The sequence below is a fragment of the Corythoichthys intestinalis genome, chromosome 10 (assembly GCF_030265065.1).
Source record: "Corythoichthys intestinalis isolate RoL2023-P3 chromosome 10, ASM3026506v1, whole genome shotgun sequence".
NCBI classification, from domain to species: Eukaryota; Metazoa; Chordata; class Actinopteri; order Syngnathiformes; family Syngnathidae; genus Corythoichthys; species Corythoichthys intestinalis.
In genome coordinates this window covers 52,436,494-52,458,472 of record NC_080404.1, presented here as the reverse complement: position 1 = coordinate 52,458,472, position 21,979 = coordinate 52,436,494, and the positions used below count along the sequence as shown (strand labels likewise).

General features: G+C 38.1%; 1 protein-coding gene across 1 annotated transcript in view; it reads right to left on the bottom strand.

Annotated features, from left to right (window-relative positions):
- Positions 1 to 338: 338 nt before the first annotated feature.
- Positions 339 to 21,979, bottom strand: part of slc30a6 (solute carrier family 30 member 6) — a 146,527-nt gene continuing 124,886 nt past the window's right edge. Inside the window, exon 15 of the mRNA XM_057849282.1 lies at positions 339 to 463. Within this exon, the coding sequence (XP_057705265.1) occupies positions 455 to 463 (9 nt within the window). The 3' untranslated portion in view covers positions 339 to 454. The remainder of the gene's footprint in view (positions 464 to 21,979) is intronic.

The window sequence follows — 21,979 nt, the reverse complement described above, 5'->3', positions numbered from 1 at the left end:
CTCAGCAGGTGACTTCCTATAGGATAATCCCTTGCTCCCATGGGAAAGGATTCATCCCACTTGCAACTTTTACTTGGTAGGCCTGTCCTCATAAATGATCATTATAATTACTCGCCAAAATAATTTTAAATGTGAATTAATCCTAAAATGAAAGGGAAGAACAATAGTAACTAGAAACGGCAATTTCTGGAGAAGTTGTGATGGGAGTTTTGCTGTGATAGACACAGATCGAAGACCCGCCCATTTGATTTCGGGGCATTTCGGAGTCACTTTCTGTGGATTTGGGGACATTTTAGGCACACGTCCTGTTGCATGGCTGTCAATGGCATGGACTTACATGGAGGCAGGGGTGAAAGTGGTTAGAATTTCTTGCCGGAACTCCCTGACGTGAAGGTCGCCACGGAGCCAGAAATGTTATTGATTGATTTCATTTTTTTTTGGGAGGGGCGGTCGGTCAAAAATACTGAAATGCAAAGAAAACAGTTTTGGTCAGTGATTTCTATAACACATACAAAAACTGATTTTCATTCAAAATTATATTTTTTTCAATGATTTGCAAAATAAAAGTTAACAAAAACTGCTATAACCCCAACCTCCATCTCCTAATTTTATTTTCCCTCATTTCCTCAAATACTAAATGCCAAATCTTAATTTTAACTACTTAAGAACATAGGATGTATATTAACATTGAAGATAATGTAAACATTTACTTTTGTTGTGTTTTTTAATGATAAAGATATAAGTAACATACATTCAGAAAAATAAGTACAAATGACTTATATTATGCAGAGTGAAATGGAATATATTGTGAAGATTGTACAAACACTGACTTTTTTATTACCACCTAAAAAAATATAACCAGAATTAAGGGGCTTCTGACTCAACAAGACATGGAAAAACTTATGCATGCATTCATTTTCAGCAGATTGGACTATTGCAACGGTATATTTACGGGTCTTGATAAAAAATCAGTCAGGAAGCTGCAGCTAGTACAGAATGCTGCAGCCAGAGTCCTCACAAATACAAGGAAGCTGGACCACATTACACCGGTTTTGAAATCGCTACACTGGCTTCCAGTGAGTCAAAGGATAGACTATAAAATACTACAATACACTTAATGGCCTTGGACCAAAATACATGCTTGATTTGTTAGATTCCGATGAGACATCTAGACCCCTAAGGTCGTCTGGAACCGGTCTTCTGCATGTTCCAAGAACAAGAACTAAGCAGGGTGAGGCAGCATTTAGTTATTATGCTTCTCACCTCTGGAACAAGTTACCTGAACGTCTGAAATATGCTCAAACTGTTAGCTCTTTTAAATCAGGGCTAAAAACGCTTTTGTTTAGCACTGCATATCCATAACTGTCTATATATTTCAATCTACTTGCTTTCTATTCCTCTTGTGCTTATCTCCATTGCTGATTTCAATTATTATTAGTAGTTTTTGTTTTATTTTTATTTATTTATTTCTATTCTATTTGTTATTAAATGTGATTTTTATGTATAACTTTATTTCCGATTTTGATTGTCTGTGTTTTTATGTTGTATCAATTTAAATGTGATTTTTATGATCTTCATGTGATGTAAAGCACTTTGAATTGCCTTTTGTTGAATTGTGCTATATAAATAAATTTGCGTTGCCTTGCCTAATCATAAGGAAATGAATAAGTAGCCTAACATAAATGAACAAATATAAGTCCAAAGTGCACATTGGCAGCTAAAATGTTCTGAATCTGCCCATTAGAGCAAATTAAAACTAAATATGATAAATAAGCCACCTTAACTCTTTCCTTGCTTTTAAAGATTTGATCCATTTTCTGTTGTATTGCCCTTTTTTTTTTTTTGCTGTTTCAGAAAACATGCACATTTGAACCAATCAGAGCTAACTATCTCTGTTGATCACATGTCAGTATGTCAACCAATTGAACGGATAAATGAGTCCGGGCATTTTGCTTTCGCACATTGACGTGACTCGTCATCGTCAGACTCAGATAACTGCGGCAGCTGGGGAAACCTCCATGCCGTCCGTGGAATAAAATAAATAATAAATATCGGTGGAAACGGATTACCCCACACAAGCACTTTATTATGCTTGTTGTCAACACTTGTGTATGTAAATCTGTTGTTGGTAGATTGTTTTCTTCTTGGAGATGAAATGCATGTGTGGCAGCTTTGTATTTATTATTATGTTTTTTACATAGCGTTTTGACAGTTGCTGTCTTATTTTTTTAATCAAAGCACCGTATACCGGAACAGTGTTCCGGCCCTGAATCTTATTCCGGAACTGCATGGAGGCCAGTTGAATGTCGATGGGCTGCAGGGGCGTTACGGGGGGGGGGGGGGGCAGTGCCCACCCACGGACACGCTCTGCCCACCTAAAGAAAACTGGATGTAGTACTAACCGCGGTCTGGTATCCCATTTATAGAGTACTGATGTGTACTATGTGTGATGTGAAGTTTTAACCGTTGCGTTGTTACCTCCTCTTTCACCTTAAAAAAAATGAAATGAAATGTTGGTTTTGTTCCTAGGGGGCGCTACACACATTTACGCATATTTTGATTTTTTTCTTTCTTTTTTTACATTTTATCAAAGTTTTCACCAGTGTTGACCTGGCTGTTGAATTTGATGAGCTTTGAAGCATTCTGAGGGGGTCAAAGTAAGGCTCAAAGCGTCAGCAGGACAAGAAAATGACTGCTAGGGGGCGCTACATAGTGTATCTGGAATTTGTCTTTACACGGTATCAAAGATTACACCTGTCTTGACCTGCCTGCCGATTTTGGTGCAAAAACTTATAAGATATGTGAAATATTGCTCTTGATCCTGAAAATATAGGTGATTATCTTTGAATTTGGTGATTTTTGTACATCTAGGGTGAAATCTGAGAATTTTATAGCCATTTTAAGTTTTGTTATACTTATATACATAAATAATCGGGATTTTATTAGGGAACGACTTTGAATTTTTTGATGCCGCTGCTCATGCAGACTCATACAGTGTATCACAAAAGTGAGAACACCCCTCGCATTTCCGCAGATATTTAAGTATATCTTTTCATGGGACAACACTGACAAAATGACACTTTGACACAATGACATGTAGTCTGTGTGCATCTTATATAATAGAGTTCCCCTCATAATAACTCAAAATATATTAATATCTAAACCCCTGGCAGCATAAGTGAGTGCACCCCTTAGAAACTACGTACATCCCTAAATGTCCAAATTGAGTACTGCTTGTCTTTTTTCCCTCCAAAATGTCATGTGACTCTTTACAGTAGTGCTGTCAGCATTTCTGCAGAGATTGAAGAGGTGGGGGGGTCAGTCTGTTAGTGCTCAGACCATACGCCGCACTCTTTATCAAATTGGTGTGCATGGCTGTCACCTCAGGAGGAAGCCTCTACTGAATACGGTGCACGGTAGCCGGTTTTTGTGGAAATATGTGTTTGAACGATTTGTTAAGAGCATTGTAAAAAAAAAAAAAAAGAAGAATTAATTAAAAAAAAAAACGTAGCATTTTATAGTACCGTATTGGCCCGAATATAAGACGGCCCTGATTATAAGACGACCCCCTCTTTTTCAAGACTCAAGTTTGAAAAAAGACTCTTTGAACACCAAATTAATTTTTATACAGAAAATAATTACAGTACATCTGAAACAAATGATTATAACAACATATTTGAGAGAAAAAGCATGTTATTTTGCCTCATTCAAATCTTAATATCTGAACATTTAAATATGTAAACTAAAGCGCATTCACATTTGTAAATGAATGGCTTCTGGTTTTTGAAATGTAAATAAACCAATCTATTGTGATAAAACAACAAAATTGCAATAACTGCATTAACCATCAAAGTGAAGTCTAACTGTAACTGTAGTCTTGAAACAAATCTGAATAAGGAAAAACATTGCAATAAAATAATGCAAACTGGTTAAACTTGAGAGTAGCTGAGATCTGTCATAACAGAACATCGCTTCAATTATTTCGGGCGCCATCTAGCGTCGTGAATTGGTATAATGTCTAGACTGCGAATATAAGACGACCCCCACTTTTTCAGTCTTATTTCAATGCAAAAAACACCGTTTTACATTCGGGCCAATATGGTAATTAAGCTAGTGGACTTTTGTTATGAAAGTTTGCCAATTGATGTACTTAGATCCTCATTTATTTATCTATTTTTTATGCAGTTTGAGGATAAGTTCAGGTATTTTAATGTTTTTTTTTGTTTTTTTTTTTAAATAAAATTGCAATTCGGTAGAATTTGAAGAAACGCTCAGAAATTTTGACGATAACGAAAATATTTTTTCAACAAACAGTTGTTCATGACGAGGACGAGACGATAACGAGCTAAAAACATGTTTTGGGATACTAAAACGTAACGATATGAATACCAGTTTTCATCTGATGGGACGAGAACATGACAAAAATGCGCAATAGTTTCCGTCACATGTACAATATGTGACATTTTATCAGCCTGCATCGTAGCAGTGTTTGATTGTGTCACTCATGTGACGTGCTACGGCCGCCCTCCTCCTCCCCGACTCACCAGTGTGTAGTCTCCATGCAGGCTTGCATGTACAGTAAGATTTGTTTTCTTATCTTGGGCAGAGAGAATATGCAATCTGGGTTAGCCTTTAAGGTCTTTGCTTAGTGATCATTACACACTAAATGTAACTCGTAGTGTTAGCATAACGACGAGCGTGCAACCCGTGCGGCTCTCAAAACACCCTAGTGGCTCCCTGGAGCATTTTGAAAAATATTTGAAAATAGAATAATATGGTTGAGGGAAATAAATTTTTTGTTTTGATATGATTCCCATAGGAGGACAAAAATGAGACAAACATTCTTAACGTTTTCCAGTGCTGTAAAAATGTGTCGAATAAATATTAAATTTCAACATTTCTGTCAACGAAGACAGAAGCCTGCGACACACGTGTCTATCAGTAGGGTTGGATGCCAGGCTAGTGACTATTGTAAACAAACCGCCAGTCGAGTACCCAGTTGGGCGTGTGGAAAAAAAAGTGCGATTTCATTACTTCTGAAGAACTTAGAGGAGCGCAAAAATAGATTTTTAGAAGTGGATTGCATCATCAAACTCCACGACGGCTGCAAGTTTTGTTGAAACCCGGAGGATAATAAAGCGAGGAAAACCGTTCACAGATGGTGAGAACATGAAGGAGACATTCATCAACATATCAGAACACCTACAGACTATTTATATTGCCTTCCACCCTGCAGATATCTTGCACACCCCCATAGTGGATGTAACCCCAGACCATGATTTTGGTAATGATGTAACCACCAAATTTCACTGTTTTATGAGTGAATCTCGGATCCATGCGGGCTCCAGTAGGTTTCCTGCAATATTTGTGGCGACTGTGGTGTAATTCAATGGAAGATTCAACTGAAAAATCCATCTTTTGCCACTTTTCCAGCGTCCATCCTTTTGACAGGCTGTGGGCCTTGGCAAATGCCACACGGTTTTTTAATTGTCTGCACCCTGAGACATAAATAGTCTGAAATATCAACAAATCTTAGCTGCCTCTTACATTCCTAACCATAAAAAGGGACAAATTCTGCAGCAGGATGGTGCTCCATCGCATACTTCAATCTCTACCTCAAAGTTCCTCAAGGCAAAGATGATCAAGATCCTCCAGGACTGTCCAGCCAAGTCACCAGACATGAACAGGATGAAAGAGGAAGCATGGAAGACGAAACCCAAGCATGTTGATGAACTCTGGGAGGCATGCAAGACTGCTTTCTTTGTTGTTCCTGATGACTTCATCAATAAATTGTATGAATCCTTGCCGAAGCCGATGGAAGTCATACAAAATATTAAATTTGGATTTCACAGCACCACTACTTAATTTGCTTATGTTATGTAACATATCTTTCTATTTGAAGTACATTTTTTGTTCAATTTTCACACTACTGTCTGTAGGCTACAAAACTTTTGTCTTGCCAAAATTTGACCTTTATGTCTTCATTAAATGATGAATCTTTTTTCAGTGAAACAAATATATTTTTGTACATTCAACATAATTTGGGAGGGTCTTAGCTTTCATATGAGCCATTTCTGAAACCAGTTGAATAATTTAAAGTAGGGTTATTAGTAGGGTTGTTCCGATCATGTTTTTTTGCTCCCGATCCGATCCCGATCGTTTTAGTTTGATTATCTGCCGATCCCGATATTTCCCGATCCGATTGCTTTTTTTTGCTCCCGATTCAATTCCAATCATTCCCGATAATTTTTCATTAATGCATTGCATTAAGAAAAAAATGGATAAAACTTGGACGAATATAAACATTCAACAGACAGTACATAAGTACTGTATTTGTTTATTATGACAATAAATCGTCAAGATGGCATTTACATTATTAACATTCTTTCTGTGAGAGGGATCCACGGATAGAAAGACTTGCTACTTTGTATATTGTGACTAAATATTGCCATCTAGTGTATTTGTTGACCTTTCAGTAAATGATACTGTAGCCATGGCCAAATGCATGATGGGAAGTGGAACCATGACTGTGCGTAGTGCTACCAATTGATATATCTTCTCTGCGTTGGGAAATAAGATAAGGTGTTAAGAAAAAAATCAATTGCTACCTTACTTCCCGACATTGCTTCCCATGATATTTCTACTCGTAGGGAGAGGGATTGTAAGGCTTTAGCCAATGAAAATAAAGCTCCAAAGGATGCCAAAATTCACTCTACTCATTTTACGCTGCCTTTTACATCTCTATACAGGCAAAACGGCGCCATTATAGATGGAGCACGACAATGCGTGAGTGGGTCGTGCAGTTCATGCATTAATTGCGTTAAAATATTAACGCGATACATTTTTTAAAAAATTGATTACTGCCATTATTGGGATAAATTTGATAACCCTACCTTAAGCCTAAACTAAAGATTCTGGATAAATGTAACATATTATGTCTGTAACGTTAAATACAATTAGAAAACAATTACAAAAAAAAAAAAAAAAAAAATTAAAAAAAGGCATGGCCGATATTTTTTTGCCGATTCCGATACTTTGAAAATGACGTGATCGGACCTGATCGATTGGCATATCGGGACATCTCTAGTTATTAGCAATTGTTTTTAGAAAATGGATAAACGACAATACTTTTGTCAGGGACTGCATTTGCAGACTTCAAAAACAAAACCGAGATAATAAAGAAAATCAAAGACATGCCCAACTATGGAGCATGTTATGCAGGTTCCATTTTGTTGTTTTTCCAAACCTCAAAATAAAATTGACGACAAAAATTTGATTTTTTAAAATTGCACTTCTTAAATTAAAATAAAGCAATGAAACAGTTCATTGATATTGTAATACAGTTAAACTTGAGGTGGCATCATACAACAGAATAGTCACGTGGTGCGCTGGACGCACTACAAGGAAAATAAACATTAAATCACGAAGGCACATTATGTATTTTTAGCCGACTTAGACATTCTGATAGTAGGCCAATATCGCTAATACGTATAGATGACATACAAGCATGTGTTGCCTTCATTATTAGGCTTATTTAAGGCTTTTATTTTTTTGTGCGGCTCCAGACATATTTGGTTTTTTTTCAGTCCAATATGGCTCTTTCAACATTTCGGTTTGCCGATCCCGGTCTTAAACTCTTAGACAACTTTTTAAACATACAGTTCGTGGCGTCCAGGTGGGTATAAATAATTGAAAATAATGTTTTTCTGCTGAGTTTGTGTTATTATTATGTGAATTATAAATTGGAGTTGTCCTAGATGCTAAAATATGTGCAGGTTACTTTATTTATTAAATTTTACTAAAATATTTTTTTAAACATCTTGAGTTTTCATCAACAAAAACTATACGAAGACAAACACATTTTAGTAAGTAATAATAAGTATTATCGTCCAAGCGACTAAGACTGAAATGACAATTAAAAGGGCTGCCAAAAATAACACTGGTATTTGCAATTAATACTTTTTTGAATGTTCAATCTAAGCAAGCCTTCGTTTTACATCTCCTAAAATTTATTCTGCAACGCATTAAATGTTCCTAATCACGACTTGATTATTTGAACTTGTTTGACTACTAAAATAATCGATAGCTGCAGCCCTAATTCACTTAGTTGAAACTATCGTTTAACAATAAATTTAAAAAATGTTAATCGTGATTTGCAAAAAAAAACAACAACTTGAGATTACATTCAAAAAATTGGAATAAAAAAATTTAGCAACCATAATAAATGTAAGAAGTGTTTGCATTAATGCAACACATTTCTTGTTGAGCAATGTTATAGTTTCTTTCAGTTGCTTTGCAGTCTTTAAAAGCAAAACGTTTTAAAAACACAATTTTTTTCACCTGATTCTGAAATAACATGATTAGGCTCGATCATCCCTCCCTCTACAAATCCAGTGGATTGGACGTCAATGATGAATGACTTTTGATGTCTGAGAAAAATGTTTTCGAAAATACCGGCCCTCCTAACCTTGCCCTAAAAAAACAAAACAAGAAAAAAAAAGCAAAGACTACATGATGACAAACACACATGCATACACACGTGTCACTTCTTTTCCCGGATTTAGATGAGGATGAGTAGTTTTTTCATTTGGATTTTTACCTTGGAATGATGAAAAATGATTGTATTTTTTTTTTTCAGAAGGAAAAAACATTTATAGTTAAGACAAATAAACTCAGATCACAACAAAAGCTACAAGAATCTAATTTTAAATGTCAATTAAAAATGTAACTGGAACTGTTCCAATTTAAAATGATGTAAATGTCATTTATATTAAATGAATTTTAATTTTACAATGCACTAGAAATTCATTCCAAAATAAGACATTGATTAATTCAACCAAATAATAAATTGCACTATATTACACAGAACGCAGTTTATAAATTTAATGAATTGGGTTGTAGGCATTTCATGTATGTCAGAGCATACATGTAAATATATAAATATATTATAGAAATATTGAAAAGAAGTCCAATATAGAAAAAAATAACTGCTGAAAATGAAAGTTAAATTATTAGTATGAATAATAATGAGTTTAAAAAAGGGAAAGGGAGAATAAATCAATATGGCTACTGTCTAATCACACGTCAATTTAATTGAATTTGCTAGAAAGTCTTGTTTTTGCAAAAGATTATTCTTACTTTTAAAGATCGGTGTTAATCTTGCAAGAAGACATTTTGTCATCACAATTCTCACACTCCTAAAAACTGATTTCATAATAAATTGTTTTTTTCTGACAGCAAAACTGATCCTTTAATGCCAGCAATATGAAGCAATTATCAGAGAATCCCAAAATTTGAAAAATAAGGTTCTAATGAAATCTTTTTGTCAAATTTGTAAAAAGAAAAGTCAAAATGAATATGTGTAATAAGCACTCAGATATCTATTACCCTTGCTCAATCCTGTTTGCTTTTCTCATGGAACCTGCAGATGCATGTGTTGACTCGCATCTATCATTTTTTTTTCTCAAAATCATGAAATTTTAGGTGTATCAAATGAGATACATTTGGCAATATAAGGCTTGAATTCCCAATTCTATTCCACTGAATTGCAAAAATGTCCAAAACAATAAAAAGGTTCCAAATATCAAAAAGCAAATGTTCGTTCGCCGCCATTTTGTGGCCTTTTCGCGTTAGTTTGTTTTTAGGCATCGCGGCGCTAAACGTCGCTAGTCTATTTTCAAACAAACAAGACAGCGAGAGGGAAATTAAAAAAAAAAAAAGTCGAGTTTATCCTTTGGTGAACGGGTCGCCGCTGCAGTTCCGGTGCTCCCCCGCCCGTCGCCGAAGATCGCGTGCGGAGCGGCGGCAACGTGGAGCGCGCGGAGGGAGCGGCGTGACCTTGGTGGGCGGAGCTCGCCGGCGCATGCTCGCTAGCGTCGACCGGCCTTCCGTGACAACGCTAATAGTCGCGCGCGGCTCGCCGCCGTTGCCGCGTCCACTCCAATTACCCTGAGCGCCGCCATCTTGGCTTTTTCGCTTTGATTGAAAGCTCTTTCCACGGACTCCGCCCCACCCTCGCGGGAAGTCGCCTCGTTTTGTCGTCGCCTGCCCGGGAAGTACTTAAGGTGTGATTGACAGCTTCTTGTCTTTCTTCAAAGGACCCCTAGTAGGAGACCCCCGGAGCCTCGACGACCCCAAAAGGAAGCATTTTGGCTTTCCGGGCCTTGAGGTCGAAGGGCATCGCGCACAAGAGGGAAAAAACACACAAGCTTTCACTTCGGACGATGACGACAAACACAAGAAAGACAAGCATCGTGGTACCTTGACTTAAGAGTTTTGTCAACGTGTGAATTTTCTTGGTTTTGGATTACTACACGTGATTAGGGCTGCAGCTATCGGATATTTTAGTAATCGAGTATTCTACTGAAAACTCTATTGCATAACCGAGTAGTCAGGTAAAACATACATTTTTTTTGAGGGGAAAGAGCAATTATAAAACCCCTAGCAAAAAGTATTGAATCACCAGTCTCGGACAAGCACTCACTCAGACATTTTATCATGTAGAACAAAGTCAGATAAAAAGCTTGAAAAAAATAATGAATTAGTTCAAAACTGCAACTCTTTAGCATTCAGAAACATTAAAAGAAATGAATAAAAAACATTGTGGTGGTCAGTAAATGTTACTTTTATAGAGCAAGTGCAGGGAAATATATATGGAAACACTCCATTCTGAGGAAAAATACATGGAATCATGAGAAACAAACAAAGAAATAACAATCAAAACTAGTGATGTACCGATCCAGGTTTTCGCACTTCCGATCCGATACCGATACTGGCCGATACCGATACCGGCCTATCTGAGCATGTGTTAAAGTTTAAAGTTATTTAGCCTCCTTACTTAATTGTCAGACTCATGTTGAAAAGAGTTTTAGTACTCTTGATAACAACTAGCCAGCTGAATTAGGTGAGTTTGAATAACACACAACGGTTGGTAATAAGAAACTGACCTGTTTATTCAATGACAAACACAAAACATTATAAATAACAAACAGAAATGGCATAGTCAGTCAGTAAAATGTGCAAATAATATTGTAAACTGTCTTAAAAAAGCAAAACACACAAACAACCTCAGTGGAAAATCCCGAACCCCCCAAGCTATTAGATGCTTTTAATGTTTCGTGCATTAGTTACAATAATTGTATAAAAAGCCTCTCAGGTTTAAAAAAACGACTATTTCAGTATCAAGTTAACATTTTAAAACAGTAAATAAAATACTCAAGTCCCAATTCTGTATCAGCAGCTTTAAACTACATTCAATTCATTTAATTTTGCGAATCAACTGTTAAAGTTGTTAAACTTGCTCCCCTTATTCCATAATTTCCCATCTGTCTACTTTCGACATGTGAAAGTTTTAAAACGGTTTTGAAGATAGATTCAAGTTGAAGATTTTGCCGATTTAGGAGTATTTTAGATAAAAAGTTAATTAGGTTCGCTTGGAAGGTTCACAACAGCCTACTGGGGAAGTCTCCTGCTTTAAGATGGCGGCCGTTTAGTTTTCCATACTTCAATGTTGCTAACGCCGTCGAGTCTGTCATCTTGCATCAAGTTCTATATACATATGATATCTATTATCTACAGTAAAACGATGTTGATGTAGTTTGTAGCGGCTGTCAGCAGCAGTCAGGTCTTCTTGTGTTTTTTTATCCAGCGGCATGAGTTGGGCTAAAGCCGTGAGTTGAGCATTGGCATTACCCGCGTCTATGACAAGAATGATGTTTACTCTCGGGACGCAATGCGGTACGTTTCTCATTGTGTCCCGAAGACCGCGCTGTGTATTAGTTCCACTATACTTGACATATTTCAATAATCGGAATTTGGATGTTTGTGAATCGTTCTCGAATCTTCCACGGCCGAATCGCTCAAGGATGTAATGACGGCTGGGCATGTTTACCGTGGTTCTAAGTGTTGGATGGTGAGTCTTTACTCATGAGAAATAATGGCTCGTCATCCAGAATGAATTCTTTGGCAATGACTCTTGTTATTCCCTGGGCTTTGGGACTGTCGAGTGCCAGTTTGTCACGCATTGCAAAAGTTTCTGCCAGTGTTAGCTGCGTAGGACCTTTCTTTTTGTCTTCGGTTTTCTCAACATATGCCTTATATTGTTTGTGGTGGTATTTCGCTAAATGCTTGATTAGGTTGGTTGTATTAAAACTTCTTACAGCTTTACCACCACGCTTGACTTTATTGTGGCATATGTTACACTCTGCCTCTTCGTCTTTGTCGTCCTTTAAGGTGAAATGATCCCACACGGCTGACATTTTTACCGATAAAGTCTCTTGGTAAATTGGGAGATGGTAATGTAGTGTGTTGAAGGTGTGCCGTAAAACACGGACCGGCTTTTAGAGAAACCGAAGCAAAAACTGGAATAGATTATGTAAGTCGGTGCGCTGTAAAACCCGGACCGGTCTTAAAAAAAAAAACTGCATCGGAAGTCTGGATCAGAATTTTTCCGTGTCGGCCGATCCGATACCGATGCATTTTTTTTTTTTTGCCCATATCGGCGTCCGATTTGATCCAAATATCGGATCGGGACATCTCTAATCAAAACACATCTCTAGTACAGTGCCCTCCATAATTATTGGCACCCCTGAAAAAGATGTGTTTTTTAGCTTCTAATTTTTTTTTTATTCAAATATTATGGGACCTTAATGGAAAAAAAAGAGGAAAATCCAACCTTCAATACAAGTGCATTCATTCAGTAGGGAAAAAATCCCACATAAAGAAAAAAATATTTGACATCAAATAATGTGTGTCACAATTATTAGCAACCTTGGTGTTAGTACTTTGTACAACCCCCTTTTGCCAACAAAACAAGGTCTGGGGACTGAGATGGCCATGGGAGGAGATTGATTTTGTGTCTGGTGAACCATTTCTGTGTAGATTTGGCCATATGTTTAGGGTCATTGTCTTGCTGAAAGACCCAGTGACGACCCATCTTCTGCTTTTGGGCAGAGGGCAACAGATTTTGATTGAAAATGTCCTGGTATTTCAAAGCATTCATGATGCCATGCACCCTAACAAGGTTCCCAGGGCCTTTGGAAGCGAAACAGCCCCACAGCATCACTGACCCACCCCCATACTTCACAGTGGGTATGAGGTGCTTTTCAGCATGCGCATCTTTCGTGGCACGCCAGACCCACTTAGAGTGTTTGTTGCCAAAAAAGCTCAATCTTGGTCTCATCTGACCATAGCACACGGTCCAAGTTGAAGCCTGGGACCGTGTGTATTTTTGTGAGGTCTTGGTTGGATTTTTCTCTTTTTTTCCATTAAGGTCCCATAATATTTGAATTAAAAAAATATTAGAAGCTAAAAAACACTTTTCACAACACATCTTTTTCAGGGGTGCCAATAATTATGGAGGGCACTGTATTTAGGAGCACCACCTCTGGCTTTTATGACAGCTTGCAGTCTCTGCGGCATGGACTTGATGAGGATTCTTTATCAATTTGGTGCCAACTCTCTTTGATTGCATTTTCCAGATCATCCTTGCAGGTCGGAGCCTTGCGGTGGACCATATTTTTCAATTTCCACCACAGGAATTCAATAGGGTCTAGATGTGGGCTATTTGCAGGCCATGACATTGACTGGATGAGTCTTTCTCCAAGGAATGCTTTAATAGTTTTAGCTCTGTGGCATGATGCATTGTCGTCTTGGAAAATGACAAACATATTTTCAATTGAGGGGATAAGAAAGCTGTCTAAAATTTTAATGTAAACTTGTGCATTTATTGAAAATTCAACCACAGCCATCACCCAAATGCCTTTGCCTGACATGCGGCCCCATATCATCAAGGACTGACGGAATTTGGATCTTTTCTTCAGGCAGTCATCTTTGTAAATCTCACTGGAACATCACCAAACAAATGTTCCAGCAACATCACCTTGTCAAGAGTCAAGAATATGCATTGGACAGATCTCAACCCTAATGAAAACCTGAAGCGGAAATTTAAGATATAAATGGTCCACAGCAAGGTTCCGATCTGCAAAGATGATCTGGCAACTGCAATCAAAGAGAGTTGGCACCAAATTGATGAAGACTCCTCATCAAGTCCATGCCTCAGAGACTGCAAGCAGTCATAAAAGCCAGAGGTGGTGCTACTAAATACTCGAGATGTGTTTCGATTGTTATTTCTTTGTTTGTTTCTCATACCATATTTTTTTCCTCAGAATGGAGTGATTCCATATATATTTCCCTGCACTTGCTCTATAAAATTAACATTTACTGACCACCACAATGTTTTCTATTCATTTCTTTTAGTGTTTCTGAATGCTAAAGGGTTGCACTTTTGAACTAATTTTTATTTTTATTTTTTTCAAGGTTTTTATCTGAGTTTGTTCGACATGATAAAATGTCTGAGTGCTCGTCCGAGACTGGTGATTCCTTACTTTTTGCTAGGGGTTGTACATTAAAAAAAAAAAAAAAAAAAATTCATTTCAGATGTGACTAGAAAAAACAATTTCACTGCTTTCACTCAAAAAACTTAAGCTCTGATAAAAAACAAAAAACAAAAAAAAAACTATTTCTTACATAAAAATGTCATTATGCTTGATAACACACATCACTTAAAAGTTTGTCAAGCTGTTTTTAACTACTAGCTAAGTTTTAAGTTAGGCTAAATTATAAGTCCTGTTTTATCCATCAACGACGATGATTATGTTTTTATTAGGGCTGTCCAAATTACCGCATTAATGGGCAGTAATTAATTTTTTAAATTAATCACGTTAAAATATTTGACTCAATTAACGCACATGCCCCGCTCAGACAGATTTAAATGACAGTACAGTGAAATGCCCACTTGTTAATTGTGTTTTATGGAGTTTTCACGACTAATCTTGGCCGATTCTTCTCAACAAAACTCCTGCAGTTCAGTCAGATTCCTGGGATGTCTGGCATTAATTGCTGTCTTTAGGTCATGCCACAACATCTCAATGGGGTTCAAGTCTGGACTTTGACTTGGCCACTCCAGAAAGTGTATTTTGTTCTTCTGAAACCATTCTGAAGTTGATTTACTTCTATATTTTGGATAACATTGTCTTGTTGCAGCATCCATCCTCTTTTTAGCTTCAACTGTCTGACAGACGGACTCAGCTTTTCCTGCAAAACATTCTGATAAACTTTTGAATTCATTCTTCCATTAATGATTTCAAGTTGTCCAGGCCCTAAGGCAACAAACAGCCCCAAATCATGATGCTCCCTCCACCATGCTTCACGGTGGGGATGAGGTTTTGATGTTGGTGAGCTGTTCCATTTTTCCTCCACACATGACGTTGTGTGTTACTCCCAAAGAATTAAACTTTGGTTTCATCAGTCCACAAAATATTTTGCCAAAACTTCTGAGGACTGTCTAAGTGTTTTTTTGCGAACATTAAACGAGCAACAATGTTTTTTTAGACAGTAGTGGCTACCTCTGTGGAGTCATCCCATGAACACCATTTCTTGGCCATAGTTTTACATATAGTTGATGTGTGCACAGAGATATTGGACTATGCCAGTGACTTATGCAAGTCTTTAGCAGACACTCGAGGGTTGTTCTTTACCTCTCTGAGTTATCGTGCGCTGAACTCTTGGTGTCATCTGTGGTGGACGGCCACTCCTTGGAAGAGAAGCAACAGTGCCATTCGCTCTCCATTTGTAGACAACTTCTCTGACTGTCGGTTGTTAAACATCCAGACTGTTAGAGACGGTTTTGTATCCTTTCCCAGCTTTTACAAAACAACAATCCTTGAACGCAGGTCTTCAGTCAGCTCTTTTGACCAGTCAATGATGCACATCAGACAATGCTTCTCATCAAGACAATTCTCACCAGGTGTGTGTTTATTAGTGGGCAGGACAGCTTTAAACCACTCATCAGTGATTGGGCACACACCTGACTTATTGTTCAGTAAAAATTTGTTTCAGTTGCTCTCTAAGGCTACGTTCATACTACAGGTCTTAATGCACGAATCCGATTTTTTCGTGTTTTTCCGACTCGAGTGAGGCATTAACTTGACGGTCTGAACGTGACAAGTCGCATAGAACTGGACCATTTCAAATCCGATCTGGGTCACTTTCGTATGTGGTTCAAATCCGATCTGGGCCACATTTTTCCAGACTGTCGCGGCGGTCTGTACTGTCCATTCTCCGGAATCGGAATTCATGCACTAATTACGTCAGCAAACAGCAAGAGGCACGAAGGACGGCAGCGATGCAGGCATTAGCGCCTAGCTTGAACTCTGCTTTTAAGCACGAAGCGGGCTTGAGCACAGTCATAAAAAAATAAAATGAAGAAAAGGATAACCCTGTCAATTTTTGATTTTAATTCTGTGCGCCGAATGAGCAATATTTCATTATTGAACACATTGCCGAGTCGGGGCAAACTGACGCACCCACGTCATTTCACGCACACACGTCAAGGCTTATGTGTGTGCGTGTATGCGTTCTATCAGTCCATATAAACTTTGAAAATAAAACTAAACGTGGATAATAAATGTCTGTTATTTGTATCCTCTTTTTAACAAGAAAAATATGATAATCCCTGGAATGACAGCCAACATGTGTGGTCATTTGTTTTGATTCTTCTGCGCATGCGGGTCGTCTTGCTCAGCGTGTGTCGGACTGCAAATTAGTGCGCATGCATAATACTTGAATGGTCTCAATGGACAAAGTCAGTCTGAACGGGCACGCCAAAAAAAACCGGATATGACAAAAAATCGGATTCGTGCATTAAGACCTGTAGTATGAACGTAGCCTATGTCTCCTTAGGAAGAGGGTTCACTGACTTATTTTTCCCCCCTTCTGTCATTAGCCACGTTTACATGCTGACTTTTATTCATACCGATTCAAATCATTCCGAATGGAAATTTCAGATCAGCTGTTTACATGTCACTTCATCTATTCCGATCCAGCGTTTACATGTGACTGCCTTTATTCCGAAAGGACGTTTGACAACTGCCGTCTGACATGCGCAGATTAATCAAAACAAAGCGTCACGTTGCAAAACATGGAGATCGATCGTCGGAGTGCTGCTGTTTTAACTTTAACCCACTTGTTGTGTTTGTGGGGTCGTATCCGCTTCTGCTGTTTTGCTCTTTTGCCTTGTAGTAGCCGGTTTTCCACCGGTTTCTAATCTGGTCTACGCTCCGGTCTATTCCGGCTTCGTGTAACCTCTCGTGAACTTTTTTAAATAGTTCACTGTTCCTCGTTTTACGCTCATCTAAGCGAGCAATTATATTCAATTCTTTTAAAGTTTGAATTAAATACAATCTTTCCGCCGGACTCCAATTAGGTTTCTAATCTGGTCAATGCTCTGGTCTATTCCGGCTTCGTGTAACCTCTCGTGAACTTTTTTAAATAGTTCACTGTTCCTCGTTTTACGCCCGTCTAAGCGAGCAATTATATTCACTTCTTTTAAAGTTTGAATTAAATACAATCTTTCCGCCGGACTCCAATTAGGTGCGCTGTGCTTGGAAGCCATGTTGCAAGTGACGTTACTTACGTCACAAAGTGACGTCACCACGTCAGTACAGAGCATGTGCAGAAAGAACGCAACCAGACACCATTCCGCTTCCCTGTTTACATGATATAATTTTACTTCTAATCGGTTTGGGAAAAGGAATATTCCACCCCTGTGAATCGGAATGAAATTCCATTCGGTTTGGGCCTGTTCATTCCGAATGAGGTGTTTATATGGAACACATTTATTCGGTTTGAACAAATATTCCGATTGTAATTGGAATATTTGGCTCCATGTAAACGTGGCAATTGTTTGCATGCTATCTTCATTAAAATATGAAAACCTATAAATGTTTGGGTGGTTTTAGTTAAAGCAGACATTTTTTTAACATCTGTGTGATTTTGACAAAGATCAGATCACATTTGATGGTGATTTGATGCAGAAATGTGAGAAATTCCATAAGGTTCAGATACTTTTTCATACCGCTGTACATTTATTCTGATCACTGCAAGAACTCAAAATCCAATCAGGACTTATAATTTTGACTAATTTAAAACTTAACTAGAACTTAAAAATAGCTTGACACAAATGGAAATTCAATTGAAACACGTGAAAGGTTTTATCAAGCGTAATGACATTTTTAGGTAAGAAATAAGAATGTCTTTTGATAAGAGCTTCAAGTTTTTTTTAAGTGAAAGCAGTGTGAAAGAATATTTTATTCATGCTTATAAAACACATAACTGCTGTGAAACTATATTCATTTGTGTTGTGATTGTATATATTCATATTTGTGTGCTTTATTTCTTTGAACATAATACAAAGAGTTTCTGTGGACTACCTTATCTGATTTTACTCCCTCTTGTACCAGCTACGGCTAAGTTCCCAAGGTCGTAACTCAAGATGGTTTTCTGTGGAAAATCTCCAGAGTTGGGCAGTAATAAGGCTCACTTTCGTTTTTGTAGGTATCGTTTCATAGTAAGCAACACCCTTTCAACAGGCATATAGACCCTTGACTTTTGTATTCTCGTTGTACTCCTGCGTGTTCACAGCTCCTGGCTGGATCACGCCATTTTACCCTTGATATACAGTGGGGCAAAAAAGTATTTGGTCAACCACTAATTGTGCAAAGTCTCCCACTTGAAAATATTAGAGAGGCCTGTAATTGTCAACATGGGTAAACCTCAACCATGAGAGACAGAATGTGGAAAAAAAAACAGAAAATCACATTGTTTGATTTTTAAAGAATTTATTTGCAAATCATGGTGGAAAATAAGTATTTGGTCAATACCAAAAGTTCATCTCTATACTTTGTTTTGTATCCTTTGTTGGCAATAACGGAGGCCAAACGTTTTATGTAACCCTTAACAAGCTTTTCACACACCGTTGAATTTCTATTTTTTCAGGTTAAGAAATGCCGTTCACGTCAAAAGAAACGGCATTTTGATAAGGCGTTTTGCAGGCAGCGCTCATGTTGCACATTTATGAAAATCTGCCATAGAACCAACAAATATTTGTACTTTTCTTTCTATATTTAACCAATAAAACGTCAACATAAAGTGTATATAGTAGGGCTGTCAAACGATTAAAATTTTTAATCGAGTTAATGACAGTTTAAAAATGAATTAATCGTAATTAATCGCAATTCAAACCATCTATTAAATATGCCATATTTTTTGTAAATTATTGTTGGAATGGAAAGATAAGACACAAGACGGATATGTATATACATTCAACAAACGGTACATACAGTGCCTTGCAAAAGTATTCGGCCCCCTTGAACCTTGCAACCTTTCGCCACATTTCAGGCTTCAAACATAAAGATATAAAATTTTAATTTTTTGTCAAGAATCAACAACAAGTGGGACACAATCGTGAAGTGGAACAAAATTTATTGGATAATTTAAACTTTTTTAACAAATAAAAAACTGAAAAGTGGAGCGTGCAATATTATTCGGCCCCCTTGCGTTAATACTTTGTAGCGCCACCTTTTGCTCCAATTACAGCTGCAAGTCGCTTGGGGTGTGTTTCTATCAGTTTTGCACATCGAGAGACTTACATTCTTGCCCATTCTTCCTTGCAAAACAGCTCGAGCTCAGTGAGGTTGGATGGAGAGTGTTTGTGAACAGCAGTCTTCAGCTCTTTCCACAGATTCTCGATTGGATTCAGGTCTGGACTTTGACTTGGCCATTCTAACACCTGGATACGTTTATTTTTGAACCATTCCATTGTAGATTTGGCTTTATGTTTTGGATCATTGTCCTGTTGGAAGATAAATCTCCGTCCCAGTCTCAGGTCTTGTGCAGGTTTTCTTCCAGAATATTCCTGTATTTGGCTGCATCCATCTTCCCGTCAATTTTAACCATCTTCCCTGTCCCTGCTAAGAAAAGCAGGCCCAAACCATGATGCTGCCACCACCATGTTTGACAGTGGGGATGGTGTGTTCAGGGTGATGAGCTGTGTTGCTTTTACGCCAAACATATCGTTTTGCATTGTGGCCAAAATTTTCATTTTCTGTAACTCTTCACAACCTTTTCACACACTGTTGCTGGTATTTTGGCCCATTCCTCCATGCAGATCTCCTCTAGAGCAGTGATGTTTTGGGGCTGTCGTTGGGCAACACCGACTTTCAACTCCCTCCACAGATTTTCTATGGGGTTGAGATCTGGAGACTGGCTAGGCCACTCCAGGACTTTGAAATGCTTCTTACGAAGCCACTCCTTTGTTGCCCTGGCTGTGTGTTTGGGATCATTGTCATGCTGAAAGACCCAGCCATGTCTCATCTTCAATACCCTTGAAGATGGAAGGAGATTTTCACTCAAAATCTTTCGATACATGGGCCCCATTCATTCTTTCCTTTACGCAGATCAGTCATCCTGGTCCCTTTGCAGAAAAACAGCCCCAGAGCATGATGTTTCCACCCCTATGCTTCACAGTGGGTATGGTGTTTTTCGGATGCAATTCAGTATTCTTTCTCCTCCAAACACGAGAACCTGTGTTTCTACCAAAAAGTTCTATTATGGTTTCATCTGACGATAACACATTCTCCCAGTCCTCTTCTGGATCATCCAAATGCTCTCTAGCAAACCGCAGACGGGCCTGGACGTGTACTTTCTTCAGCAGGGTGACACGTCTGGCAGTGCAGGATTTGAGTCCCTGGCGGCGCATTGTGTTACTGATAGTAGCCTTTGTTACTGTGGTCCCAGCTCTCTGTAGGTCATTCACTAGGTCCCCCCGTGTGGTTCTGGGATTTTTGCTCACCGTTCTTGTTATCATTTTGACGCCACGGGGTGAGATCTTGCATGGAGCCCCAGATCGAGGGAGACTATCAGTGGTCTGCAGTGGTCTGCAGCTAGTACAGAATGCTGCAGCCAGAGTCCTCACAAATACAAGGAAGCTGGACCACATTACACCGGTTTTGAAATCGCTACACTGGCTTCCAGTGAGTCAAAGGATAGACTATAAAATACTACTGCTCGTCTACAAAACAGTTAATGGCCTTGGACCAAAATACATGCGTGACTTGTTAGATGCCTATGAGACATCTAGACCCCTAAGGTCGTCTGGAACCGGTCTTCTGCATGTTCCAAGAACAAGAACCAAGCAGGGTGAGGCAGCATTTAGTTCCTCTGGAACAAGTTAACTGAACGTCTGAAGTATGCTCAAACTGTTAGCTCTTTTAAATCAGGGCTAAAAACGCTTTTGTTTAGCACCGCATATCCATAACTGTCTATATATTTCAATCTACTTGCTTTCTATTCCTCTTGTGCTTATCTCCATTGCTGATTTCAATTATTATTATTAGTAGTAGTAGTTTTTGTTTTATTTTTATTTATTTATTTTTATTCTATTTGTGATTAAATGCGATCTTTATGTGTAACTTTATTTCCGATTTTGATTGTCTTGGTTTTTACGTTGTATTGATTTAAATGTGATTTTTATGATCTTCATGTGATGTAAAGCACTTTGAATTGCCTTGTGTTGAATTGTGCTATATAAATAAATTTGCCTTGCCTTGTATGTCTTCCATTTTCTAATAATTGCTCCCACAGTTGATTTCTTTACACCAAGCACCTTTAAACCTTTTGCAGCCTGGTGCGGGTCTACAATTTTGTCTCTGGTGTCCTTCGACAGCTCTTTGGTCTTGGCCATAGTTGAGCTTGGAGTGTGACTGACTGAGGTTTTGGACAGGTGTCTTTTATACTGATAATGAGTTAAAACAGGTGCCATTAATACAGGTAACGAGTGGAGCCTCGTTAGAAGAAGTTTGACCTCTTTGACAGCCAGATTTCTTGCTTGTTTGTAGGTGACCAAATAGTTATTTTCCACTCTAATTTGGAAATAAATTCTTTAAAAATCAAACAATGTGATTTTCTGTTTTTTTTTTCTTCCCACATTTTGTCTCTCATGGTTGAGGTTTACCCATGTTGACAATTACAGGCCTCTCTAATCTTTTCAAGTAGGAGAACTTGCACAGTTGGTGGTTGACTAAATACTTATTTGCCCCACTGTATGTCTTGTTTTTATATAAAGTCTTCGAAGCAGGCAATC